Source organism: Tetrao urogallus (assembly GCF_951394365.1).
Source record: "Tetrao urogallus genome assembly, chromosome: 9".
Taxonomy (NCBI): domain Eukaryota; kingdom Metazoa; phylum Chordata; class Aves; order Galliformes; family Phasianidae; genus Tetrao; species Tetrao urogallus.
In genome coordinates, this window is record NC_136822.1 from 12,601,071 (window position 1) to 12,627,396 (window position 26,326).

Genomic DNA, 26,326 nt, shown 5'->3' on the forward strand with positions numbered 1-26,326 from the left:
GTGGCAAGAGAGAGGTAGTGGGGATGAGAATCAATGTGGCAGTTTTCTTCCCAGCTGCCAGTATACCATTCCCAAGCACCCCAGTGCCAAGACAATGAAGGCAGTGGGCAGGGTGAACACCGTGACTCTTCTGAGAAAAGTGTGCCACTCAAGTACTCTCCCAGCAGCATGGCTGGGGGAAAAGGAAACCACAGCCTCTGTGCTCCAGCCATCCCTAAGCCTAGTTGTGAGACTTGAAGGAGATATGCCAGAAAATGTGTCAGCAGCAGTACAAAATGGGCACAGGTCATGGCAATACCTGAGCTTGGTGTTGTGGTCGCTGGGTGTGGAGGTGGCGTTGTGGTGTCTGGCGAGGGTGTCTCAGGATTTGGTGTTGATGAACCTGTGGCAAGAGAGAGGTAGTGGGGATGAGAATCAACGTGGCTGTTTTCTGACCAGCTGCCAGTATTTTATTGCCAGTGGCATGACAATGAAGGCAGTAGGCAGGGTGTACACAGTGACTCTTCTGAGAAAAGGGTGCCACTCGAGTACTCTCCCAGCAGCATGGCTGGGGGAAAAGGAATCCACTAGCTATTTACTCCAGCCATCCCTAAGCCTAGTTGTGAGACTTGAAGGAGATATGCCAGAAAATGTGTCAGCAGCAGTACAAAATGGGCACAGGTCATGGCAATACCTGAGCTTGGTGTGGTTGTCGCTGGGTGTGGAGGCGGCGTTGTGGTGTCTGGTGAGGGTGTCTCAGGATTTGGTGTTGATGAACCTGTGGCAAGAGAGAGGTAGTGGAGATGAGAATCAATGTGGCTTTTTTCTTCCCAGCTGCCAGTAGACCACTCCCCAGCACCCCAGTGGCATGACAATGAAGGCAGTGGGCAGGGTGTACACAGTGACTCTTCTGAGAAAAGTGTGCCACTCAAGTACTCTCCCAGCAGCATGGTGGGGGAAAAGGAATCCACTAGCTATTTAATACATCGATCCCAAACCCTAGGCATTGACCCTGAAGCAGATCTGCATAAATTTTTTCTGCAAAATGATCAGAAACAGTAGAAAACGGGCACAGGTCATGGCAATACCTGAGCTTGGTGTGGTGGTTGCTGGGTGTGGAGGTGGCGTTGTGGTGTCAGGCAGGGGTGTCTCAGGATTTGGTGTTGATGAACCTGTGGCAAGAGAGAGGTAGTGGGGATGAGAATCAATGTGGCAGTTTTCTTCCCAGCTGCCAGTATACCATTCCCAAGCACCCCAGTGCCAAGACAATGAAGGCAGTGGGCAGGGTGAACACAGTGACTCTTCTAAGCAATCTTTGCGATTCCTAGTGGTTTTCCGGTATCACTGCTGCACCATAGGAACCGTGATGGAAACCAAGAGAAAAACTACGTAAGATATACAACACCACAGTTTTGTTCATTTGGTAGGAAGCATTAAATACCGGAGGAAGGTACAGAGAAGCCATTCAGTTATCAGCACCTCCTTCCAGCTCTTCTCCCCTTCCTACAGTGCTAAAAGCACTGCGTCCCAACACCCGCACTCCTCCATTCACCTGAGCCTGGCTGTGGTGTTGGTGTGGATGTTCCTGTCACCGTTGTGTTGTTGCCAGGGCCTGGCGTTGGGGTCACATCGCCTACAAAAGACACAGTGGCACATGCCAGTCAATCCTGCTTGTGCACATCCTGTTCAAGGCAGAAAACTCACTGACTGCCAAAACAAGCAGGCTGCCTTTCCCCAGGCAGTGTCACGTACCTGGACAGTATCCCTGTTCAATGGACAGATCATCCAGTGCCACGTCGCTGCGGAAATCTTCCCCCCATTCTCCCTCAAGGACAAGCTAAGGGAAAGGTTGGTTTCCACCGTTAGCTCCGGCCATACACTCCGAGTGACATTCTGCAGCACTCTTTGCATCAGATGGCACTTAGAGCCCCTGTCCCTACCTGCAAGTTTCCTGTACTGTGCACCGTGACCTCTCCCAAGATCCATCTGTCCCCGTGGTTCCCAATGCTTTTCCAGACCTCCGGTAGCTCCCTGTCCCGAGCCACATACACCCGCAGGGCCATGGATTCAGCCACTCCATACATGTGATACCAGAAGCGGAAGCAGTGTGGTCCCGTTGAATTGCACACCGGGCTGACCAGCTGTGACACAAAGCCGGGGTAGGGATCGTCGCCATGCAGGTAGATGTAGTAGCCATCTGAAACAAAGTGCCAGCCATGCCGTCATGCAACATCCAGCCTAGACAGCAGCCCCAGGGAAAAGCCCAGTGCAGTCTGGAGAGCACATCCTGTGGCAGTTTGAGGCAGGGACAGGGAGTCAAGAGCAACAGGCTGTCCTTCACTTGCCACAGCTCCCTCAGCACTAAGACACTCTAAGGAAGCCGGCTCTCTGGGCCCTGACAGCTGTATGGCTTGATGTGGGAAACGCCACCACCCCCAAAGCATCCCCTCCATCCTACCATGGCTCTGCAGCTTTGGGGGCACTCATCAGTGGCTGCTGGAGAAGCCAGCGTCCCCTAAAAGAAACCTGTTCCTGTTTCCCTGAGACAGCCCGGCACCACGTCTTATACTACTGGCCCCCTTGCCTGGCAGATCATTCCCTGCTCCGATTACACCAGGCTGATCCCCGGGCAGAAAAGCTGCTTTGAAAGAAGGCTCCGACCCTGGGGCAGACTGCTACAAAGGCCTCTGGATCAGGGTACATGTGGTTTGTATTTGCTCTTAGAAGATGTTTGCCACCATCTTTGCAGGGACACCACTCTGCTTGCATGACCAGCGTGTGCTGCTTGATGTTCCTACCTCCAGTCGTGTGGTCAAAGGAAGGGCCCGTATCTGGAGAGGGCGTTGGTCCCTTGTGCCTTATCCAGTCAATGCTGCTGGACGGCTCCTGGACCCACTCGCAGAAGTCAACATCAAACGTGCAGGAGAAATTGCAGGCTGCTGGGGAAGCTGGATGTGGTGCAGAAAGGAAAGCAGAGTTTTAGAAGTGACAGTGTGCAAACCTTTCCGCGGTGTCCCGCAGGACACACCTATATCCCTGGCGTGATTACGGCCAGGTGGCGATGGTCAACCAAATGCAATTGCAACCCGGGCATCGCACAGCGTTCATTGCTCAAGGCTTCTTCCTTTCTCCCTCCATTTCATCAGCGTCCCCCTGGCTTCTTCTCTCCACTTCTCCTGGTGCTACCTTGCTGAGTCTCTCGGGAGGGATGGGGCTCTCTCTTGGGCTCAATATTACCAATGACTTCCCACAACTTTAAAGCCTTTCTAACTGATACTGCAAGAAGCACTTCAAGGCAGGCACGCAGCAAGTCTGAAATCTGTCTTGAGGTGCAGTGTGTTACCACAGCCCAGCATCCCTCTGGAAATGCTTGCTTTCATAAAGGCAAAAAGCTGCCGACACCACAGGCTGGGCCGTGCTGCTTCAGGACTAAGGACAAGCAATGCCCTTAAGAAGACACTGTGCAGGACAACACAGGAAAATGCTGTGGAAATTCCAGGCGGTCAGTCTGCAAAATGCCGTGCAAAACCAGCTGATTCCCTGCAGTAGCGAGTAGGAAAGAAATCTCCAATCTCAGGCACCAAAAAAGGGAAGCTGAGCGTTCATTTGCAAAGTAGAAATGCAAGAAGTTATTAGTGACAGGTCCTGAATAGAAACCAAGCCGATTCCTCACCGCAGACCGTGCCAGCGCTCCAGTCTCCCGGAACAACCCCTGCCACAGCACAGGCTTCTGCATAAGAACTCAGGTCACTGCACAGCTGATCCGTGCTGCCACCCGTGCCACACTGGTCATAGACGCAGCTCTCAAAGTACTCCTGGGGCGGCAGAACTGCGTGGCACGGCTCTAACGGGCCACTGGCTTGTGGCCATTCCCAAGTACCCCAGTGCCACGACAATGAAGGCAGTGGGCAGGGTGAACACAGTGAGTTTTCTGAGAAAACTGTGCCACTCAAGTACTCTCCCAGCAGCACGGCGGGGGGAAAAGGGAACCACAACCCCTTTACTCCATCCATCCCAAACCCTAGGCATTGACCCTGAAGCAGATCTGCATAAATTTTTTCTGCAAAATGATCAGCAACAGTAGAAAACGGGCACAGGTCATGGCAATACCTGAGCTTGGTGTGGTGGTTGCTGGGTGTGGAGGTGGCGTTGTGGTGTCTGGCGAGGGTGTCTCAGGATTTGGTGTTGACGAACCTGTGGCAAGAGAGAGGTAGTGGGGATGAGAATCAACGTGGCAGTTTTCTTCCCAGCTGCCAGTATACCATTCCCAAGCACCCCAGTGCCAAGACAATGAAGGCAGTGGGCAGGGTGAACACCGTGACTCTTCTGAGAAAAGTGTGCCACTCAAGTACTCTCCCAGCAGCATGGCTGGGGGAAAAGGAATCCACTAGCTATTTACTCCAGCAACCCCTAAGCCTAGTTGTGAGACTTGAAGGAGATATGCCAGAAAATGTGTCAGCAGCAGTACAAAATGGGCACAGGTCATGGCAATACCTGAGCTTGGTGTGGTGGTTGCTGGGTGTGGAGGTGGCGTTGTGGTGTCTGGCGAGGGTGTCTCAGGATTTGGTGTTGATGAACCTGTGGCAAGAGAGAGGTAGTGGAGATGAGAATCAATGTGGCAGTTTTCTTCCCAGCTGCCAGTATACCATTCCCAAGCACCCCAGTGCCAAGACAATGAAGGCAGTGGGCAGGGTGTACACAGTGACTCTTCTGAGAAAAGGGTGCCACTCAAGTACTCTCCCAGCAGCATGGCTGGGGGAAAAGGAATCCACTAGCTATTTACTCCAGCAACCCCTAAGCCTAGTTGTGAGACTTGAAGGAGATATGCCAGAAAATGTGTCAGCAGCAGTACAAAATGGGCACAGGTCATGGCAATACCTGAGCTTGGTGTGGTGGTTGCTGGGTGTGGAGGTGGCGTTGTGGTGTCTGGCGAGGGTGTCTCAGGATTTGGTGTTGACGAACCTGTGGCAAGAGAGAGGTAGTGGAGATGAGAATCAACGTGGCAGTTTTCTTCCCAGCTGCCAGTATTTTATTGCCAGTGCCACGACAATGAAGGCAGTGGGCAGGGTGAACACCGTGACTCTTCTGAGAAAAGTGTGCCACTCAAGTACTCTCCCAGCAGCATGGCTGGGGGAAAAGGAAACCACAATCCCATTACTACATCCATCCCAAACCCTAGGCATTGACCCTGAAGCAGATCTGCATAAATTTGTCAGCAACAGTAGAAAACGGGCACAGGTCATGGCAATACCTGAGCTTGGTGTGGTGGTTGCTGGGTGTGGAGGTGGCGTTGTGGTGTCTGGCAGGGGTGTCTCAGGTTTTGGTGTTGATGAACCTGTGGCAAGAGAGAGGTAGTGGGGATGAGAATCAACGTGGCAGTTTTCTTCCCAGCTGCCAGTATACCACTCCCAAGCACCCCAGTGGCACGACAATGAAGGCAGTGGGCAGGGTGAACACAGTGACTCTTCTAAGCAATCTTTGCAATTCCTAGTGGTTTTCCGGTATCACTGCTGCACCATAGGAACCGTGATGGAAACCAAGAGAAAAACTACGTAAGATATACAACACCACAGTTTTGTCCATTTGGTAGGAAGCATTAAAAACCGGAGGAAGGTACAGAGAAGCCATTCAGTTATCAGCACCTCCTTCCAGCTCTTCTCCCCTTCCTACAGTGCTAAAAGCACTGCGTCCCAACACCCGCACTCCTCCATTCACCTGAGCCTGGCTGTGGTGTTGGTGTGGATGTTCCTGTCACCGTTGTGTTGTTGCCAGGGCCTGGCGTTGGGGTCACATCGCCTACAAAAGACACAGTGGCACATGCCAGTCAATCCTGCTTGTGCACATCCTGTTCAAGGCAGAAAACTCACTGACTATGCCTCCAGGCATCGCACAGCGTTCATTGCTCAAGGCTTCTTCCTTTCTCCCTCCATTTCATCAGCGTCCCCCTGGCTTCTTCTCTCCACTTCTCCTGGTGCTACCTTGCTGAGTCTCTCGGGAGGGATGGGGCTCTCTCTTGGGCTCAATATTACCAATGACTTCCCACAACTTTAAAGCCTTTCTAACTGATACTGCAAGAAGCACTTCAAGGCAGGCACGCAGCAAGTCTGAAATCTGTCTTGAGGTGCAGTGTGTTACCACAGCCCAGCATCCCTCTGGAAATGCTTGCTTTCATAAAGGCAAAAAGCTGCCGACACCACAGGCTGGGCCGTGCTGCTTCAGGACTAAGGACAAGCAATGCCCTTAAGAAGACACTGTGCAGGACAACACAGGAAAATGCTGTGGAAATTCCAGGCGGTCAGTCTGCAAAATGCCGTGCAAAACCAGCTGATTCCCTGCAGTAGCGAGTAGGAAAGAAATCTCCAATCTCAGGCACCAAAAAAGGGAAGCTGAGCGTTCATTTGCAAAGTAGAAATGCAAGAAGTTATTAGTGACAGGTCCTGAATAGAAACCAAGCCGATTCCTCACCGCAGACCGTGCCAGCGCTCCAGTCTCCCGGAACAACCCCTGCCACAGCACAGGCTTCTGCATAAGAACTCAGGTCACTGCACAGCTGATCCGTGCTGCCACCCGTGCCACACTGGTCATAGACGCAGCTCTCAAAGTACTCCTGGGGCGGCAGAACTGCGTGGCACGGCTCTAACGGGCCACTGGCTTGTGGCCATTCCCAAGTACCCCAGTGCCACGACAATGAAGGCAGTGGGCAGGGTGAACACAGTGAGTTTTCTGAGAAAACTGTGCCACTCAAGTACTCTCCCAGCAGCACGGCGGGGGGAAAAGGGAATCACAACCCCTTTACTCCATCCATCCCAAACCCTAGGCATTGACCCTGAAGCAGATCTGCATAAATTTTTTCTGCAAAATGATCAGCAACAGTAGAAAACGGGCACAGGTCATGGCAATACCTGAGCTTGGTGTGGTGGTTGCCGGGTGTGGAGGTGGCGTTGTGGTGTCTGGCGAGGGTGTCTCAGGATTTGGTGTTGATGAACCTGTGGCAAGAGAGAGGTAGTGGAGATGAGAATCAACGTGGCAGTTTTCTTCCCAGCTGCCAGTATACCATTCCCAAGCACCCCAGTGGCACGACAATGAAGGCAGTGGGCAGGGTGAACACAGTGACACTTCTAAGTAATCTTTGCAATTCCTAGTGGTTTTCCGGTATCACTGCTGCACCATAGGAACCGTGATGGAAACCAAGAGAAAAACTACGTAAGATATACAACACCACAGTTTTGTCCATTTGGTAGGAAGCATTAAAAACCGGAGGAAGGTACAGAGAAGCCATTCAGTTATCAGCACCTCCTTCTATCTCTTTTCACCTTCCTACAGTGCTAAAAGCACTGCGTCCCAACACCCGCTCTCCTCCATTCACCTGAGAATGGGAAGCATCCCCGCTGGCCGTTCTGGATCTTGCAGACCTCCTCCTCACCACAGGACAATGCAGAGCAAACCATCTGGCCGCTGGCTTCACAACGGCACTGGCGAGAGCAGTTCTCGCTCACAAAGGACTCGCCTTGCTGCAGGCAGAGAAACACCGAGCACGTCAGACACAGAAGGAGGTGCAAAGCAGTGCTGTGGGAGGGGAGGGAGACAGGGCAGGGTTTTCACTCACGCTGTAGTAGTTGTCCTCAAAGAGGCAGCCACAGTGGGCCTCGGGCACACAGGTGTCACCGCTGAGGAGGAAGCCAGAGGCACACGCACAGCCCTCCATGCAGGGCTTGGAACAATTCAGCGGGGCTTGTCGGTCAACGCAGGTGGCAGGACAGCCAGTCATGCAAGGGTCATAGTAGCTGTTGGCAGAGCATGTCAGGGCTGCAAAGGGAAAGGAACATTAGGGCCAGCAAAGCCCACAAGAAGGGAATACCTTCTGCCAAGGGAAAGACCAAAGAACTGGCCAGAGCTGCAGGACACAGGGAGAGCCCCATTTCCCTCTGGCAATCCAAAGGTGGGTACTCACGGCAGAAGGTGGCATTCCTCCAAGGGAGCAGAGTCACGCCAGCTGCCTGGCATGCGTCAGCATAGGCCTCCAGTGCAGCACACAGCACCTCCTGCACAGCACCCATGGCACAAAGGTCGTAGGTGCAGGTCTCAAAGTAGCTCTGTGGGTTGATCACCGAGTGGCAGCTCTCAAAAAAGCCTGGGCTGGCTGTCAGCATGCCACAGAACTGCTCGGACTCGTAGAGCTTCTCCTCATCCTCTGGGCAGGGCTCCGGTGATGGGGGCACGCCGCAGCTGGGGTCACTGTCATCGCTTGGGACCTGCCAGCTCTCCCCCAGCGCATTGGAGTCGGCGGCTTGCTGCCCGTTGGGCATCATGTAATCGTCCTCTGTCCTGCTGTTGAAGTTCCCGCACATGCCACAGGTCAGGTTGAAGTAGCTGGTGGGCACCTTCACCTCCACCGAGTGGTCAGCGTCGTAGGACACTTGGAGGCTGAAGTCCGTCTGCAGGACGACGTAGCGGCCGCTACTGCTCACGGTGATGGCTCCTGCTGCTGCGCTCACCGGCAAGGTCCGGAACACACCGTTCACCTGGGGCAGACAAGCGCAATGCACCGTGGACTCCCCGGGGCTGTCAGCCCCATGGGAACAGGCTCCCTTCTCACACAGAAACTCCTGCTGCTTGCAGACAAGACCCTGCCCAAAAAAGCCAGCCCTGCCTTGCAGACCCTCCACGCACACGCCAGCCCCACTCCCTTACCAGCACTCGGCTCCTCTCCTGCTTGAGTATGGTAATGCGCTCTCCGTACACATCGACCACGACTTCTCGCACGTAGGACACTCGGGCGTTGCCACGATGCTCGTTCTTTGCCTCAACATTGAAGTAGGGCACGGAGGTGTTGGAGCACACTTTGGCCAGGGTGTACGTGCAGTTCCCCATGAAGTTGTGCCTCACATCGTCAAAGGTGTTGTAGTGAGGGTCCCCGTAGACGTGGCAGATGCCGTAGGAGTGATCCAGGCACTCGGGTTTCCCATCCTGCACTCCACAGAACTGGCCGGCAGGGCACGACGCACTGGAGCACTGGACTTTGCCTCCTCGTGCGGGACACGTGCACTTGGACGAGCAGGTGTTGTCCGTCCAGAACTCTGAGCCCACCGGGTAGTGCTGCCCGTTGTGCCAGCACCCGCACTGCTGGCTGGGCACACATTGCTTGTTGTAGAGCAGGTACCCGCTGTCGCATACACATCCCTCCACGCACGGCAATCCGCATGTAGCAGGTGCCATGGGGTCAACACACGTAGCAGGGCAAGCTGCAGCACAGGGCTCGTAGTGGCTGTTGGCTGGGCACGTGATGGCTGCCGAGACAAAAGGAGAAGCAGTGAAATCATCAGTCATCCTACACTCACAATGCTCTCAAGGTAGAGAAGATTCTCTGGAGGCTGTGGAAGGATGCAATCATCCCACAGCTACACCCAGCCGCCAACGTGGGATGCCTTCTGCATAGAAAGAACCACGTTGGCATTTTTAACAACAAAAGGGTGCTGCCACACACAGTGGCTAACCAGCTCAGCAAATGGCGTGCTTTCCTGCTTCTGACTTACGGCAGAATGTTGCGTTCCTCCACACGGGGATCTGGACACCAAGCGCCTGGCAGGCATCTGCATAGGACTGCAAGCTGTTGCACAGTGCCTCGCGATCAAGCCCCAGCTCACACAGGTCATAGAGGCACGTGTCGAAGTAGCCGCTGGGACTCAGCACAGAGTGGCACACTTCAAACGGGCCGCTGATGTCTGTGAGGAGCCCGCAGAAGTTGCTGCTGGCAATGACCTGCTTGTCTGTCTCAGTGCATGCTGGCGGGAACTGCGTTCCGGCTGAGCAGCTATAGGTGAGGCAGAGAGAAAGGCCCCCAGGTTATCTGTGGGCTTCAACTGGCACCTCCACTCCACCCCTCCCCAGACCTGCTGGGCCACCACACACACCTGCTGTCGTTGGACACCTGCCAGCTGTTACCCAGGCTGGTGGAGTCTGGCTCCAGCACTCCGTCCGGGTTCAGGAAGTCGTCTGCTGCCATCCCGTTGTAGTTGCCACACATGCCGCAAACCTGCTGCCCAAAGGTGCTTGGAAGCGACACCTCCACCCGATGGTTCCCATCAAACTTCACGCTCAAGCCAAAGTCTGTTGTGACCACGGTGTAGAACCCGCTGGACGAGACCTGCACGCCCACAGATGGGGTGCAGGGCAGCACCTCTGCCTCTCCGTTGACCTGGAAGGACAGAAGCCAAGACAGGATTGGAGCATTCCCTTTGGCACGGCTCTCCCTCTGCACAGCCCCACCATTGCTCCCCTTTGTGCTTACCATCACCACGCCACCCTTCCCAAGCCTGATGCGCTGGCCGTACACATCAACGTCCACGTACTGGACGTAGGACACGCGCGTGTTGCTTCCTCTGTGTTCGTTGGCCGCCTCCACGTTGAAGTAGGGCAGTGAACTGTTGCTCTCGCACAGCTTGGAGAGGGTGTAGGTACAGTTGCCCATGAAGTGGTGTATTTGATTGTCAAACGTGTGGTAGTGAGGATCTCCCTCCACCACACACATTCCTGACAAAGGAAACACCAGAGAAGCCATTCAGTTATCAGCACCTCCTTCCAGCTCTTCTCCCCTTCCTACAGTGCTAAAAGCACTGCGTCCCAACACCCGCACTCCTCCATTCACCTGAGCCTGGCTGTGGTGTTGGTGTGGATGTTCCTGTCACCGTTGTGTTGTTGCCAGGGCCTGGCGTTGGGGTCACATCGCCTACAAAAGACACAGTGGCACATGCCAGTCAATCCTGCTTGTGCACATCCTGTTCAAGGCAGAAAACTCACTGACTGCCAAAACAAGCAGGCTGCCTTTCCCCAGGCAGTGTCACGTACCTGGACAGTATCCCTGTTCAATGGACAGATCATCCAGTGCCACGTCGCTGCGGAAATCTTCCCCCCATTCTCCCTCAAGGACAAGCTAAGGGAAAGGTTGGTTTCCACCGTTAGCTCCGGCCATACACTCCGAGTGACATTCTGCAGCACTCTTTGCATCAGATGGCACTTAGAGCCCCTGTCCCTACCTGCAAGTTTCCTGTACTGTGCACCGTGACCTCTCCCAAGATCCATCTGTCCCCGTGGTTCCCAACGCTTTTCCAGACCTCCAGTAACTCCCTGTCCCGAGCCACATACACCCGCAGGGCCATGGATTCAGCCACTCCATACATGTGATACCAGAAGCGGAAGCAGTGTGGTCCCGTTGAATTGCACACCGGGCTGGCCAGCTGTGACACAAAGCCGGGGTAGGGATCGTCGCCATGCAGGTAGATGTAGTAGCCATCTGAAACAAAGTGCCAGCCATGCCGTCATGCAACATCCAGCCTAGACAGCAGCCCCAGGGAAAAGCCCAGTGCAGTCTGGAGAGCGCATCCTGTGGCAGTTTGAGGCAGGGACAGGGAGTCAAGAGCAACAGGCTGTCCTTCACTTGCCACAGCTCCCTCAGCACTAAGACACTCTAAGGAAGCCGGCTCTCTGGGCCCTGACAGCTGTATGGCTTGATGTGGGAAACGCCACCACCCCCAAAGCATCCCCTCCATCTTACCATGGCTCTGCAGCTTTGGGGGCACTCATCAGTGGCTGCTGGAGAAGCCAGCGTCCCCTAAAAGAAACCTGTTCCTGTTTCCCTGAGACAGCCCGGCACCACGTCTTATACTACTGGCCCCCTTGCCTGGCAGATCATTCCCTGCTCCGATTACACCAGGCTGATCCCCGGGCAGAAAAGCTGCTTTGAAAGAAGGCTCCGACCCTGGGGCAGACTGCTACAAAGGCCTCTGGATCAAGGTACATGTGGTTTGTATTTGCTCTTAGAAGATGTTTGCCACCATCTTTGCAGGGACACCACTCTGCTTGCATGACCAGCGTGTGCTGCTTGATGTTCCTACCTCCAGTCGTGTGGTCAAAGGAAGGGCCCGTATCTGGAGAGGGCGTTGGTCCCTTGTGCCTTATCCAGTCAATGCTGCTGGACGGCTCCTGGACCCACTCGCAGAAGTCAACATCAAACGTGCAGGAGAAATTGCAGGCTGCTGGGGAAGCTGGATGTGGTGCAGAAAGGAAAGCAGAGTTTTAGAAGTGACAGTGTGCAAACCTTTCCGCGGTGTCCCGCAGGACACACCTACATCCCTGGCGTGATTACGGCCAGGTGGCGATGGTCAACCAAATGCAATTGCAACCCGGGCATCGCACAGCGTTCATTGCTCAAGGCTTCTTCCTTTCTCCCTCCATTTCATCAGCGTCCCCCTGGCTTCTTCTCTCCACTTCTCCTGGTGCTACCTTGCTGAGTCTCTCGGGAGGGATGGGGCTCTCTCTTGGGCTCAATATTGCCAATGACTTCCCACAACTTTAAAGCCTTTCTAACTGATACTGCAAGAAGCACTTCAAGGCAGGCACGCAGCAAGTCTGAAATCTGTCTTGAGGTGCAGTGTGTTACCACAGCCCAGCATCCCTCTGGAAATGCTTGCTTTCATAAAGGCAAAAAGCTGCCGACACCACAGGCGGGGCCGTGCTGCTTCAGGACTAAGGACAAGCAATGCCCTTAAGAAGACACTGTGCAGGACAACACAGGAAAATGCTGTGGAAATTCCAGGCGGTCAGTCTGCAAAATGCCGTGCAAAACCAGCTGATTCCCTGCAGTAGCGAGTAGGAAAGAAATCTCCAATCTCAGGCACCAAAAAAGGGAAGCTGAGCGTTCATTTGCAAAGTAGAAATGCAAGAAGTTATTAGTGACAGGTCCTGAATAGAAACCAAGCCGATTCCTCACCGCAGACCGTGCCAGCGCTCCAGTCTCCCGGAACAACCCCTGCCACAGCACAGGCTTCTGCATAAGAACTCAGGTCACTGCACAGCTGATCCGTGCTGCCACCCGTGCCACACTGGTCATAGACGCAGCTCTCAAAGTACTCCTGGGGCGGCAGAACTGCGTGGCACGGCTCTAACGGGCCACTGGCTTGTGGCCATTCCCAAGTACCCCAGTGCCACGACAATGAAGGCAGTGGGCAGGGTGAACACAGTGAGTTTTCTGAGAAAACTGTGCCACTCAAGTACTCTCCCAGCAGCACGGCGGGGGGAAAAGGGAACCACAACCCCTTTACTCCATCCATCCCAAACCCTAGGCATTGACCCTGAAGCAGATCTGCATAAATTTTTTCTGCAAAATGATCAGCAACAGTAGAAAACGGGCACAGGTCATGGCAATACCTGAGCTTGGTGTGGTGGTTGCTGGGTGTGGAGGTGGCGTTGTGGTGTCTGGCGAGGGTGTCTCAGGATTTGGTGTTGACGAACCTGTGGCAAGAGAGAGGTAGTGGGGATGAGAATCAACGTGGAAGTTTTCTTCCCAGCTGCCAGTATACCATTCCCAAGCACCCCAGTGCCAAGACAATGAAGGCAGTGGGCAGGGTGAACACCGTGACTCTTCTGAGAAAAGTGTGCCACTCAAGTACTCTCCCAGCAGCATGGCTGGGGGAAAAGGAATCCACTAGCTATTTACTCCAGCAACCCCTAAGCCTAGTTGTGAGACTTGAAGGAGATATGCCAGAAAATGTGTCAGCAGCAGTACAAAATGGGCACAGGTCATGGCAATACCTGAGCTTGGTGTGGTGGTTGCTGGGTGTGGATGCCTGGTTGTGGTGTCTGGCGAGGGTGTCTCAGGATTTGGTGTTGATGAACCTGTGGCAAGAGAGAGGTAGTGGAGATGAGAATCAACGTGGCAGTTTTCTTCCCAGCTGCCAGTATTTTATTGCCAGTGCCACGACAATGAAGGCAGTGGGCAGGGTGAACACCGTGACTCTTCTGAGAAAAGTGTGCCACTCAAGTACTCTCCCAGCAGCATGGCTGGGGGAAAAGGAAACCACAATCCCATTACTACGTCCATCCCAAACCCTAGGCATTGACCCTGAAGCAGATCTGCATAAATTTGTCAGCAACAGTAGAAAACGGGCACAGGTCATGGCAATACCTGAGCTTGGTGTGGTGGTTGCTGGGTGTGGAGGTGGCGTTGTGGTGTCTGGCAGGGGTGTCTCAGGTTTTGGTGTTGATGAACCTGTGGCAAGAGAGAGGTAGTGGGGATGAGAATCAACGTGGCAGTTTTCTTCCCAGCTGCCAGTATACCACTCCCAAGCACCCCAGTGGCACGACAATGAAGGCAGTGGGCAGGGTGAACACAGTGACTCTTCTAAGCAATCTTTGCGATTCCTAGTGGTTTTCCGGTATCACTGCTGCACCATAGGAACCGTGATGGAAACCAAGAGAAAAACTACGTAAGATATACAACACCACAGTTTTGTCCATTTGGTAGGAAGCATTAAAAACCGGAGGAAGGTACAGAGAAGCCATTCAGTTATCAGCACCTCCTTCCAGCTCTTCTCCCCTTCCTACAGTGCTAAAAGCACTGCGTCCCAACACCCGCACTCCTCCATTCACCTGAGCCTGGCTGTGGTGTTGGTGTGGATGTTCCTGTCACCGTTGTGTTGTTGCCAGGGCCTGGCGTTGGGGTCACATCGCCTACAAAAGACACAGTGGCACATGCCAGTCAATCCTGCTTGTGCACATCCTGTTCAAGGCAGAAAACTCACTGACTATGCCTCCAGGCATCGCACAGCGTTCATTGCTCAAGGCTTCTTCCTTTCTCCCTCCATTTCATCAGCGTCCCCCTGGCTTCTTCTCTCCACTTCTCCTGGTGCTACCTTGCTGAGTCTCTCGGGAGGGATGGGGCTCTCTCTTGGGCTCAATATTACCAATGACTTCCCACAACTTTAAAGCCTTTCTAACTGATACTGCAAGAAGCACTTCAAGGCAGGCACGCAGCAAGTCTGAAATCTGTCTTGAGGTGCAGTGTGTTACCACAGCCCAGCATCCCTCTGGAAATGCTTGCTTTCATAAAGGCAAAAAGCTGCCGACACCACAGGCTGGGCCGTGCTGCTTCAGGACTAAGGACAAGCAATGCCCTTAAGAAGACACTGTGCAGGACAACACAGGAAAATGCTGTGGAAATTCCAGGCGGTCAGTCTGCAAAATGCCGTGCAAAACCAGCTGATTCCCTGCAGTAGCGAGTAGGAAAGAAATCTCCAATCTCAGGCACCAAAAAAGGGAAGCTGAGCGTTCATTTGCAAAGTAGAAATGCAAGAAGTTATTAGTGACAGGTCCTGAATAGAAACCAAGCCGATTCCTCACCGCAGACCGTGCCAGCGCTCCAGTCTCCCGGAACAACCCCTGCCACAGCACAGGCTTCTGCATAAGAACTCAGGTCACTGCACAGCTGATCCGTGCTGCCACCCGTGCCACACTGGTCATAGACGCAGCTCTCAAAGTACTCCTGGGGCGGCAGAACTGCGTGGCACGGCTCTAACGGGCCACTGGCTTGTGGCCATTCCCAAGTACCCCAGTGCCACGACAATGAAGGCAGTGGGCAGGGTGAACACAGTGAGTTTTCTGAGAAAACTGTGCCACTCAAGTACTCTCCCAGCAGCACGGCGGGGGGAAAAGGGAATCACAACCCCTTTACTCCATCCATCCCAAACCCTAGGCATTGACCCTGAAGCAGATCTGCATAAATTTTTTCTGCAAAATGATCAGCAACAGTAGAAAACGGGCACAGGTCATGGCAATACCTGAGCTTGGTGTGGTGGTTGCCGGGTGTGGAGGTGGCGTTGTGGTGTCTGGCGAGGGTGTCTCAGGATTTGGTGTTGATGAACCTGTGGCAAGAGAGAGGTAGTGGAGATGAGAATCAACGTGGCAGTTTTCTTCCCAGCTGCCAGTATACCATTCCCAAGCACCCCAGTGGCACGACAATGAAGGCAGTGGGCAGGGTGAACACAGTGACACTTCTAAGTAATCTTTGCAATTCCTAGTGGTTTTCCGGTATCACTGCTGCACCATAGGAACCGTGATGGAAACCAAGAGAAAAACTACGTAAGATATACAACACCACAGTTTTGTCCATTTGGTAGGAAGCATTAAAAACCGGAGGAAGGTACAGAGAAGCCATTCAGTTATCAGCACCTCCTTCTATCTCTTTTCACCTTCCTACAGTGCTAAAAGCACTGCGTCCCAACACCCGCTCTCCTCCATTCACCTGAGAATGGGAAGCATCCCCGCTGGCCGTTCTGGATCTTGCAGACCTCCTCCTCACCACAGGACAATGCAGAGCAAACCATCTGGCCGCTGGCTTCACAACGGCACTGGCGAGAGCAGTTCTCGCTCACAAAGGACTCGCCTTGCTGCAGGCAGAGAAACACCGAGCACGTCAGACACAGAAGGAGGTGCAAAGCAGTGCTGTGGGAGGGGAGGGAGACAGGGCAGGGTTTTCACTCACGCTGTAGTAGTTGTCCTCAAAGAGGCAGCCACAGTGGGCCTCGGGCACACAGGTGTCACCGCTGAGGAGGAAGCCAGAGGCACACGCACAGCCCTCCATGCAGGGCTTGGAACAATTCAGCGGGGCTTGTCGGTCAACGCAGGTGGCAGGACAGCCAGTCATGCAAGGGTCATAGTAGCTGTTGGCAGAGCATGTCAGGGCTGCAAAGGGAAAGGAACATTAGGGCCAGCAAAGCCCACAAGAAGGGAATACCTTCTGCCAAGGGAAAGACCAAAGAACTGGCCAGAGCTGCAGGACACAGGGAGAGCCCCATTTCCCTCTGGCAATCCAAAGGTGGGTACTCACGGCAGAAGGTGGCATTCCTCCAAGGGAGCAGAGTCACGCCAGCTGCCTGGCATGCGTCAGCATAGGCCTCCAGTGCAGCACACAGCACCTCCTGCACAGCACCCATGGCACAAAGGTCGTAGGTGCAGGTCTCAAAGTAGCTCTGTGGGTTGATCACCGAGTGGCAGCTCTCAAAAAAGCCTGGGCTGGCTGTCAGCATGCCACAGAACTGCTCGGACTCGTAGAGCTTCTCCTCATCCTCTGGGCAGGGCTCCGGTGATGGGGGCACGCCGCAGCTGGGGTCACTGTCATCGCTTGGGACCTGCCAGCTCTCCCCCAGCGCATTGGAGTCGGCGGCTTGCTGCCCGTTGGGCATCATGTAATCGTCCTCTGTCCTGCTGTTGAAGTTCCCGCACATGCCACAGGTCAGGTTGAAGTAGCTGGTGGGCACCTTCACCTCCACCGAGTGGTCAGCGTCGTAGGACACTTGGAGGCTGAAGTCCGTCTGCAGGACGACGTAGCGGCCGCTACTGCTCACGGTGATGGCTCCTGCTGCTGCGCTCACCGGCAAGGTCCGGAACACACCGTTCACCTGGGGCAGACAAGCGCAATGCACCGTGGACTCCCCGGGGCTGTCAGCCCCATGGGAACAGGCTCCCTTCTCACACAGAAACTCCTGCTGCTTGCAGACAAGACCCTGCCCAAAAAAGCCAGCCCTGCCTTGCAGACCCTCCACGCACACGCCAGCCCCACTCCCTTACCAGCACTCGGCTCCTCTCCTGCTTGAGTATGGTAATGCGCTCTCCGTACACATCGACCACGACTTCTCGCACGTAGGACACTCGGGCGTTGCCACGATGCTCGTTCTTTGCCTCAACATTGAAGTAGGGCACGGAGGTGTTGGAGCACACTTTGGCCAGGGTGTACGTGCAGTTCCCCATGAAGTTGTGCCTCACATCGTCAAAGGTGTTGTAGTGAGGGTCCCCGTAGACGTGGCAGATGCCGTAGGAGTGATCCAGGCACTCGGGTTTCCCATCCTGCACTCCACAGAACTGGCCGGCAGGGCACGACGCACTGGAGCACTGGACTTTGCCTCCTCGTGCGGGACACGTGCACTTGGACGAGCAGGTGTTGTCCGTCCAGAACTCTGAGCCCACCGGGTAGTGCTGCCCGTTGTGCCAGCACCCGCACTGCTGGCTGGGCACACATTGCTTGTTGTAGAGCAGGTACCCGCTGTCGCATACACATCCCTCCACGCACGGCAATCCGCATGTAGCAGGTGCCATGGGGTCAACACACGTAGCAGGGCAAGCTGCAGCACAGGGCTCGTAGTGGCTGTTGGCTGGGCACGTGATGGCTGCCGAGACAAAAGGAGAAGCAGTGAAATCATCAGTCATCCTACACTCACAATGCTCTCAAGGTAGAGAAGATTCTCTGGAGGCTGTGGAAGGATGCAATCATCCCACAGCTACACCCAGCCGCCAACGTGGGATGCCTTCTGCATAGAAAGAACCACGTTGGCATTTTTAACAACAAAAGGGTGCTGCCACACACAGTGGCTAACCAGCTCAGCAAATGGCGTGCTTTCCTGCTTCTGACTTACGGCAGAATGTTGCGTTCCTCCACACGGGGATCTGGACACCAAGCGCCTGGCAGGCATCTGCATAGGACTGCAAGCTGTTGCACAGTGCCTCGCGATCAAGCCCCAGCTCACACAGGTCATAGAGGCACGTGTCGAAGTAGCCGCTGGGACTCAGCACAGAGTGGCACACTTCAAACGGGCCGCTGATGTCTGTGAGGAGCCCGCAGAAGTTGCTGCTGGCAATGACCTGCTTGTCTGTCTCAGTGCATGCTGGCGGGAACTGCGTTCCGGCTGAGCAGCTATAGGTGAGGCAGAGAGAAAGGCCCCCAGGTTATCTGTGGGCTTCAACTGGCACCTCCACTCCACCCCTCCCCAGACCTGCTGGGCCACCACACACACCTGCTGTCGTTGGACACCTGCCAGCTGTTACCCAGGCTGGTGGAGTCTGGCTCCAGCACTCCGTCCGGGTTCAGGAAGTCGTCTGCTGCCATCCCGTTGTAGTTGCCACACATGCCGCAAACCTGCTGCCCAAAGGTGCTTGGAAGCGACACCTCCACCCGATGGTTCCCATCAAACTTCACGCTCAAGCCAAAGTCTGTTGTGACCACGGTGTAGAACCCGCTGGACGAGACCTGCACGCCCACAGATGGGGTGCAGGGCAGCACCTCTGCCTCTCCGTTGACCTGGAAGGACAGAAGCCAAGACAGGATTGGAGCATTCCCTTTGGCACGGCTCTCCCTCTGCACAGCCCCACCATTGCTCCCCTTTGTGCTTACCATCACCACGCCACCCTTCCCAAGCCTGATGCGCTGGCCGTACACATCAACGTCCACGTACTGGACGTAGGACACGCGCGTGTTGCTTCCTCTGTGTTCGTTGGCCGCCTCCACGTTGAAGTAGGGCAGTGAACTGTTGCTCTCGCACAGCTTGGAGAGGGTGTAGGTACAGTTGCCCATGAAGTGGTGTATTTGATTGTCAAACGTGTGGTAGTGAGGATCTCCCTCCACCACACACATTCCTGACAAAGGAAACACCAGAGAAGCCATTCAGTTATCAGCACCTCCTTCCAGCTCTTCTCCCCTTCCTACAGTGCTAAAAGCACTGCGTCCCAACACCCGCACTCCTCCATTCACCTGAGCCTGGCTGTGGTGTTGGTGTGGATGTTCCTGTCACCGTTGTGTTGTTGCCAGGGCCTGGCGTTGGGGTCACATCGCCTACAAAAGACACAGTGGCACATGCCAGTCAATCCTGCTTGTGCACATCCTGTTCAAGGCAGAAAACTCACTGACTGCCAAAACAAGCAGGCTGCCTTTCCCCAGGCAGTGTCACGTACCTGGACAGTATCCCTGTTCAATGGACAGATCATCCAGTGCCACGTCGCTGCGGAAATCTTCCCCCCATTCTCCCTCAAGGACAAGCTAAGGGAAAGGTTGGTTTCCACCGTTAGCTCCGGCCATACACTCCGAGTGACATTCTGCAGCACTCTTTGCATCAGATGGCACTTAGAGCCCCTGTCCCTACCTGCAAGTTTCCTGTACTGTGCACCGTGACCTCTCCCAAGATCCATCTGTCCCCGTGGTTCCCAACGCTTTTCCAGACCTCCAGTAACTCCCTGTCCCGAGCCACATACACCCGCAGGGCCATGGATTCAGCCACTCCATACATGTGATACCAGAAGCGGAAGCAGTGTGGTCCCGTTGAATTGCACACCGGGCTGGCCAGCTGTGACACAAAGCCGGGGTAGGGATCGTCGCCATGCAGGTAGATGTAGTAGCCATCTGAAACAAAGTGCCAGCCATGCCGTCATGCAACATCCAGCCTAGACAGCAGCCCCAGGGAAAAGCCCAGTGCAGTCTGGAGAGCGCATCCTGTGGCAGTTTGAGGCAGGGACAGGGAGTCAAGAGCAACAGGCTGTCTTTCACTTGCCACAGCTCCCTCAGCACTAAGACACTCTAAGGAAGCCGGCTCTCTGGGCCCTGACAGCTGTATGGCTTGATGTGGGAAACGCCACCACCCCCAAAGCATCCCCTCCATCCTACCATGGCTCTGCAGCTTTGGGGGCACTCATCAGTGGCTGCTGGAGAAGCCAGCGTCCCCTAAAAGAAACCTGTTCCTGTTTCCCTGAGACAGCCCGGCACCACGTCTTATACTACTGGCCCCCTTGCCTGGCAGATCATTCCCTGCTCCGATTACACCAGGCTGATCCCCGGGCAGAAAAGCTGCTTTGAAAGAAGGCTCCGACCCTGGGGCAGACTGCTACAAAGGCCTCTGGATCAGGGTACATGTGGTTTGTATTTGCTCTTAGAAGATGTTTGCCACCATCTTTGCAGGGACACCACTCTGCTTGCATGACCAGCGTGTGCTGCTTGATGTTCCTACCTCCAGTCGTGTGGTCAAAGGAAGGGCCCGTATCTGGAGAGGGCGTTGGTCCCTTGTGCCTTATCCAGTCAATGCTGCTGGACGGCTCCTGGACCCACTCGCAGAAGTCAACATCAAACGTGCAGGAGAAATTGCAGGCTGCTGGGGAAGCTGGATGTGGTGCAGAAAGGAAAGCAGAGTTTTAGAAGTGACAGTGTGCAAACCTTTCCGCGGTGTCCCGCAGGACACACCTATATCCCTGGCGTGATTACGGCCAGGTGGCGATGGTCAACCAAATGCAATTGCAACCCGGGCATCGCACAGCGTTCATTGCTCAAGGCTTCTTCCTTTCTCCCTCCATTTCATCAGCGTCCCCCTGGCTTCTTCTCTCCACTTCTCCTGGTGCTACCTTGCTGAGTCTCTCGGGAGGGATGGGGCTCTCTCTTGGGCTCAATATTACCAATGACTTCCCACAACTTTAAAGCCTTTCTAACTGATACTGCAAGAAGCACTTCAAGGCAGGCACGCAGCAAGTCTGAAATCTGTCTTGAGGTGCAGTGTGTTACCACAGCCCAGCATCCCTCTGGAAATGCTTGCTTTCATAAAGGCAAAAAGCTGCCGACACCACAGGCTGGGCCGTGCTGCTTCAGGACTAAGGACAAGCAATGCCCTTAAGAAGACACTGTGCAGGACAACACAGGAAAATGCTGTGGAAATTCCAGGCGGTCAGTCTGCAAAATGCCGTGCAAAACCAGCTGATTCCCTGCAGTAGCGAGTAGGAAAGAAATCTCCAATCTCAGGCACCAAAAAAGGGAAGCTGAGCGTTCATTTGCAAAGTAGAAATGCAAGAAGTTATTAGTGACAGGTCCTGAATAGAAACCAAGCCGATTCCTCACCGCAGACCGTGCCAGCGCTCCAGTCTCCCGGAACAACCCCTGCCACAGCACAGGCTTCTGCATAAGAACTCAGGTCACTGCACAGCTGATCCGTGCTGCCACCCGTGCCACACTGGTCATAGACGCAGCTCTCAAAGTACTCCTGGGGCGGCAGAACTGCGTGGCACGGCTCAAATGGGCCCCCGGCTTGTGTGAGCACTTCACACTTCTTGTGAGCTGCTTCCTCCTCCGACGTGGAGCAGGACACAGGCGGGACAATGGTCGTGTCACACCTGCAAAGCAGAGACAGCCCTGAGCTCTCAGCAGCCTGTGAACCTGAGCCACAACCTTTCCGCACTGGCATGCCATGCAAAACTTCAGTCTTTGTGGAGTCCACGTCCCCCCCTAAGACAGGGCACAAAAACGGCTGCCATCTGCAAGGGTTAGTGATGCGACCCACGCTCTCCGTTCCCCTCTGGGCATTCACAGGGGTTGAGGAAAATGACAGAGGCAGCACTGACCATGGCAACTTGGGAAAACCACCATGCCCGTGGCCCAGCCTACCTCACTCAGAGGGTCGGGAACGGTGAGATGCAGTGCTTGCAATGGGACGCAGGGCTCTGCACAGAGGCAACCGAGGGCAAAAGCACAGTGCCCTTGGGGAGAGAGCACTGCTCACACCATGGGTGGATGGAGCAGAGGGGGGAGATGCAAGGCCCATATGCCTGCTACCTTGGAGCTTCCATGCACTCAAACACGCTTTCCCGCAGCTGCCCCTTGCTCCCTTCCCCATGCCAGCCCTTAACTACCCTCCTCCCTTGGACCACTCACAGCAAACCTCTGCCCAGCCTCTATGCAAAGAACAAGCACTCACTTCCACTCATCATCCGGCACCATCCAGCTGGCTCCAAAGTCATTGAAGTCAGGCACTACGACCCCATCAGGTCGTTTGAAGTCATCTTCCTTGCTGCCCGTGTATGTCCCACACAGCCCACACAGCTTGCCCTTGTGCTTCTCTGACACCCTCACCAGGAGGTCCTGGTCCCCGTCAAACTGCAGCTGCAGGCCCAGCTTGGTAGAAACTTGCACGTAGGAGCCACTCAGGGAAACGTTCACGCTGGGCGTTGGAGAAGCAGGCAGGGTGACCAGAACACCATTGATCTGAAGAAGGAAACAGAGGGAGAGAGAAACATAAAGAGACGCCCCTGCGATGACAAGTCTCTGGTCTTCGCTGCAATGCTGATGCCAGGAGTCAGAGGAAGTGACGGCAAGAGAAACCTTGCCCAGGCCTACAAGAACAACAGCTGCTCTACTACCTATGGCACACCAAAAGCTGCGGGAAAACAGCTGGATGCCCGCCTCTGTGCCAGCACTCACGTCTGCCTCACTCAGAGACCTGCCGTGCTCTCATGTGAGCACGCCCACAGGCTCAGGGAACATCAAGCTCTTCTAGGGGATTTGTATGCAGCTACGTAGTGGTACTTTGGATATCTGTGTTTGCCTGGGCTAAAAATCAGGGGCTTACGTAGACATCCTTCTTCTTGCGCAGTGCAATGTGGAGGCCTTCCATGGACAGTGCCACAGAGTTCAGAGCCGTCCAGCTCGGGTTGCCCCGATGTTCGTTGCGAATGGTGATGCTGAAGCCAAGGGAGGAGTTGTCACAGGCCGTCACCACTGTGTAGTTGCAGGAGCCCTGGAAGTGGTGAAGCTTCCCATCGAAGGTGTTGTAATGCGGGTCACCATAGATGTGGCACAGAGCCGTGCTGGCTGGGAAACAGCCCCGCTGGCCGTTCTGGATCTTGCAGACCTCCTCCTCACCACAGGACAATGCAGAGCAAACCATCTGGCCGCTGGCTTCACAACGGCACTGGCGAGAGCAGTTCTCGCTCACAAAGGACTCGCCTTGCTGCAGGCAGAGAAACACCGAGCACGTCAGACACAGAAGGAGGTGCAAAGCAGTGCTGTGGGAGGGGAGGGAGACAGGGCAGGGTTTTCACTCACGCTGTAGTAGTTGTCCTCAAAGAGGCAGCCACAGTGGGCCTCGGGCACACAGGTGTCACCGCTGAGGAGGAAGCCAGAGGCACACGCACAGCCCTCCATGCAGGGCTTGGAACAATTCAGCGGGGCTTGTCGGTCAACGCAGGTGGCAGGACAGCCAGTCATGCAAGGGTCATAGTAGCTGTTGGCAGAGCATGTCAGGGCTGCAAAGGGAAAGGAACATTAGGGCCAGCAAAGCCCACAAGAAGGGAATACCTTCTGCCAAGGGAAAGACCAAAGAACTGGCCAGAGCTGCAGGACACAGGGAGAGCCCCATTTCCCTCTGGCAATCCAAAGGTGGGTACTCACGGCAGAAGGTGGCATTCCTCCAAGGGAGCAGAGTCACGCCAGCTGCCTGGCATGCGTCAGCATAGGCCTCCAGTGCAGCACACAGCACCTCCTGCACAGCACCCATGGCACAAAGGTCGTAGGTGCAGGTCTCAAAGTAGCTCTGTGGGTTGATCACCGAGTGGCAGCTCTCAAAAAAGCCTGGGCTGGCTGTCAGCATGCCACAGAACTGCTCGGACTCGTAGAGCTTCTCCTCATCCTCTGGGCAGGGCTCCGGTGATGGGGGCACGCCGCAGCTGGGGTCACTGTCATCGCTTGGGACCTGCCAGCTCTCCCCCAGCGCATTGGAGTCGGCGGCTTGCTGCCCGTTGGGCATCATGTAATCGTCCTCTGTCCTGCTGTTGAAGTTCCCGCACATGCCACAGGTCAGGTTGAAGTAGCTGGTGGGCACCTTCACCTCCACCGAGTGGTCAGCGTCGTAGGACACTTGGAGGCTGAAGTCCGTCTGCAGGACGACGTAGCGGCCGCTACTGCTCACGGTGATGGCTCCTGCTGCTGCGCTCACCGGCAAGGTCCGGAACACACCGTTCACCTGGGGCAGACAAGCGCAATGCACCGTGGACTCCCCGGGGCTGTCAGCCCCATGGGAACAGGCTCCCTTCTCACACAGAAACTCCTGCTGCTTGCAGACAAGACCCTGCCCAAAAAAGCCAGCCCTGCCTTGCAGACCCTCCACGCACACGCCAGCCCCACTCCCTTACCAGCACTCGGCTCCTCTCCTGCTTGAGTATGGTAATGCGCTCTCCGTACACATCGACCACGACTTCTCGCACGTAGGACACTCGGGCGTTGCCACGATGCTCGTTCTTTGCCTCAACATTGAAGTAGGGCACGGAGGTGTTGGAGCACACTTTGGCCAGGGTGTACGTGCAGTTCCCCATGAAGTTGTGCCTCACATCGTCAAAGGTGTTGTAGTGAGGGTCCCCGTAGACGTGGCAGATGCCGTAGGAGTGATCCAGGCACTCGGGTTTCCCATCCTGCACTCCACAGAACTGGCCGGCAGGGCACGACGCACTGGAGCACTGGACTTTGCCTCCTCGTGCGGGACACGTGCACTTGGACGAGCAGGTGTTGTCCGTCCAGAACTCTGAGCCCACCGGGTAGTGCTGCCCGTTGTGCCAGCACCCGCACTGCTGGCTGGGCACACATTGCTTGTTGTAGAGCAGGTACCCGCTGTTGCATACACATCCCTCCACGCAGGGCAAGCTGCAGTCGTATGGTGCCATGGGGTCAACACACGTAGCAGGGCAAGCTGCAGCACAGGGCTCGTAGTGGCTGTTGGCTGGACAAGCTAGTGCTGTGTAATGTAAAAGATTAATCCACAAGTTTATATTTTAAATATTAAAGTATTTGGATTTATTAAATTGCATATTCTGTTTTGTTCTTCAGTTTTTAGGACACCTTGGAATCCTGCGGCAATGCAATCCGTGCCTTTTTGCTTAACTGCCCTTTAGCATACTTTATGGCTCCTAGCAATTTTTCTGTATGAGAATTTCCTATAAGATCTTGTATGCTGGTCGTTGTTTGCCTTTTTTTCCAGCTGATGATATCTGTGTCATGTTATTTGTCCTTGTCATGTACCCTGTTTAGGCTATAGTTCTGATAATTCTAATCATGTCATAGCTTCTTGATTCATATTTTTTCACTCACTGGAGGTCTTTAATGTTTGATTCATAATCGTGATATACATGCATCCTATACTCTTTTTAGACCTTGCTACACATGTCACAAGTTAAAAATAAAACTAATTCGAAGTTCTTCTAATGTCAGTCTTCAGTCTCTTTTCAGCTTCTGTAAACTTACTGCATGTAGTTCAGTTTTTAATGACATGCCCTCACTCTAATTTTGTCTTCTTCCTTAAGCAATAGAGATCACATAATTACATTGTATTTTTCCCTGTCTTAATTAAAACTGACCCGGAAATAAGTTACTGAGGCTGGCAGAGGACAAAGGCATAGTTTGAAATAGGAGCAGGGCAAGCAGAAGAGATCCCACAAGTTCTGCAGCAAAAAGAACAGCTACAGAGAAGGGTTATTCCTGCTTAGAAACCACAGAATTTATGGAGGAGAAAACCTCAATAATATCCTTAGCAAATAAAATGCTCCAGCAAGAGATTACAATGGATTGTGAAACAAATGTTCAGAGTAAATTTAGCATCTTTCTTCAGTCTCCTCATCTACCTCAGGGCAGAGGGCACACAGGCCACAGCAGAATATACTGATTCCTAGATCATGAAGCTCAGTTCATCAAGCAGTTTTCTGCCTCGTCCTGCTCTTTTTACACTGGTATAAATTCTGAATTTCAGACATCTTCACTTTTCGGTCTCAGGTCTATTCTTCCCAACAGTTTTGATTTATCATTCCTGCAGAAGCCACAGCTGACCCCCTGACCGGCTGCCTAGTCCATGTTTCTTCTACTTAGCCAGCTTCAGCATGTACTTCCACTTTTCCATAGCCTCATAAGCACGTTCTCATTTTCCTTTCTAGAACCTACTTTCCTTCTCAAAAT

The 26,326-nt window shown here is 54.2% G+C and overlaps 1 protein-coding gene across 1 annotated transcript in view; it reads right to left on the bottom strand.

Annotated features, from left to right (window-relative positions):
• LOC306949887 (IgGFc-binding protein-like) overlaps window positions 1–26,326 on the bottom strand; it is a gene marked incomplete at both ends in the record, with an annotated part of 59,210 nt that overhangs the window by 25,100 nt on the left and 7,784 nt on the right. The window contains 46 exons of the mRNA XM_079539936.1: window positions 299–382; window positions 674–757; window positions 1,068–1,151; window positions 1,532–1,612; window positions 1,732–1,816; window positions 1,920–2,176; window positions 2,778–2,927; window positions 4,090–4,173; window positions 4,474–4,557; window positions 4,858–4,941; window positions 5,231–5,314; window positions 5,695–5,775; window positions 6,882–6,965; window positions 7,346–7,490; window positions 7,586–7,785; window positions 7,838–8,501; window positions 8,671–9,266; window positions 9,513–9,790; window positions 9,891–10,174; window positions 10,268–10,509; window positions 10,625–10,705; window positions 10,825–10,909; window positions 11,013–11,269; window positions 11,871–12,020; window positions 13,183–13,266; window positions 13,567–13,650; window positions 13,940–14,023; window positions 14,404–14,484; window positions 15,591–15,674; window positions 16,055–16,199; window positions 16,295–16,494; window positions 16,547–17,210; window positions 17,380–17,975; window positions 18,222–18,499; window positions 18,600–18,883; window positions 18,977–19,218; window positions 19,334–19,414; window positions 19,534–19,618; window positions 19,722–19,978; window positions 20,580–20,729; window positions 21,455–21,726; window positions 22,308–22,594; window positions 22,959–23,339; window positions 23,435–23,634; window positions 23,687–24,350; window positions 24,520–25,115. Of these exons, the coding sequence (XP_079396062.1) occupies window positions 299–382; window positions 674–757; window positions 1,068–1,151; window positions 1,532–1,612; window positions 1,732–1,816; window positions 1,920–2,176; window positions 2,778–2,927; window positions 4,090–4,173; window positions 4,474–4,557; window positions 4,858–4,941; window positions 5,231–5,314; window positions 5,695–5,775; window positions 6,882–6,965; window positions 7,346–7,490; window positions 7,586–7,785; window positions 7,838–8,501; window positions 8,671–9,266; window positions 9,513–9,790; window positions 9,891–10,174; window positions 10,268–10,509; window positions 10,625–10,705; window positions 10,825–10,909; window positions 11,013–11,269; window positions 11,871–12,020; window positions 13,183–13,266; window positions 13,567–13,650; window positions 13,940–14,023; window positions 14,404–14,484; window positions 15,591–15,674; window positions 16,055–16,199; window positions 16,295–16,494; window positions 16,547–17,210; window positions 17,380–17,975; window positions 18,222–18,499; window positions 18,600–18,883; window positions 18,977–19,218; window positions 19,334–19,414; window positions 19,534–19,618; window positions 19,722–19,978; window positions 20,580–20,729; window positions 21,455–21,726; window positions 22,308–22,594; window positions 22,959–23,339; window positions 23,435–23,634; window positions 23,687–24,350; window positions 24,520–25,115 (10,107 nt within the window). The remainder of the gene's footprint in view (window positions 1–298; window positions 383–673; window positions 758–1,067; window positions 1,152–1,531; window positions 1,613–1,731; window positions 1,817–1,919; window positions 2,177–2,777; window positions 2,928–4,089; window positions 4,174–4,473; window positions 4,558–4,857; window positions 4,942–5,230; window positions 5,315–5,694; window positions 5,776–6,881; window positions 6,966–7,345; window positions 7,491–7,585; window positions 7,786–7,837; window positions 8,502–8,670; window positions 9,267–9,512; window positions 9,791–9,890; window positions 10,175–10,267; window positions 10,510–10,624; window positions 10,706–10,824; window positions 10,910–11,012; window positions 11,270–11,870; window positions 12,021–13,182; window positions 13,267–13,566; window positions 13,651–13,939; window positions 14,024–14,403; window positions 14,485–15,590; window positions 15,675–16,054; window positions 16,200–16,294; window positions 16,495–16,546; window positions 17,211–17,379; window positions 17,976–18,221; window positions 18,500–18,599; window positions 18,884–18,976; window positions 19,219–19,333; window positions 19,415–19,533; window positions 19,619–19,721; window positions 19,979–20,579; window positions 20,730–21,454; window positions 21,727–22,307; window positions 22,595–22,958; window positions 23,340–23,434; window positions 23,635–23,686; window positions 24,351–24,519; window positions 25,116–26,326) is intronic.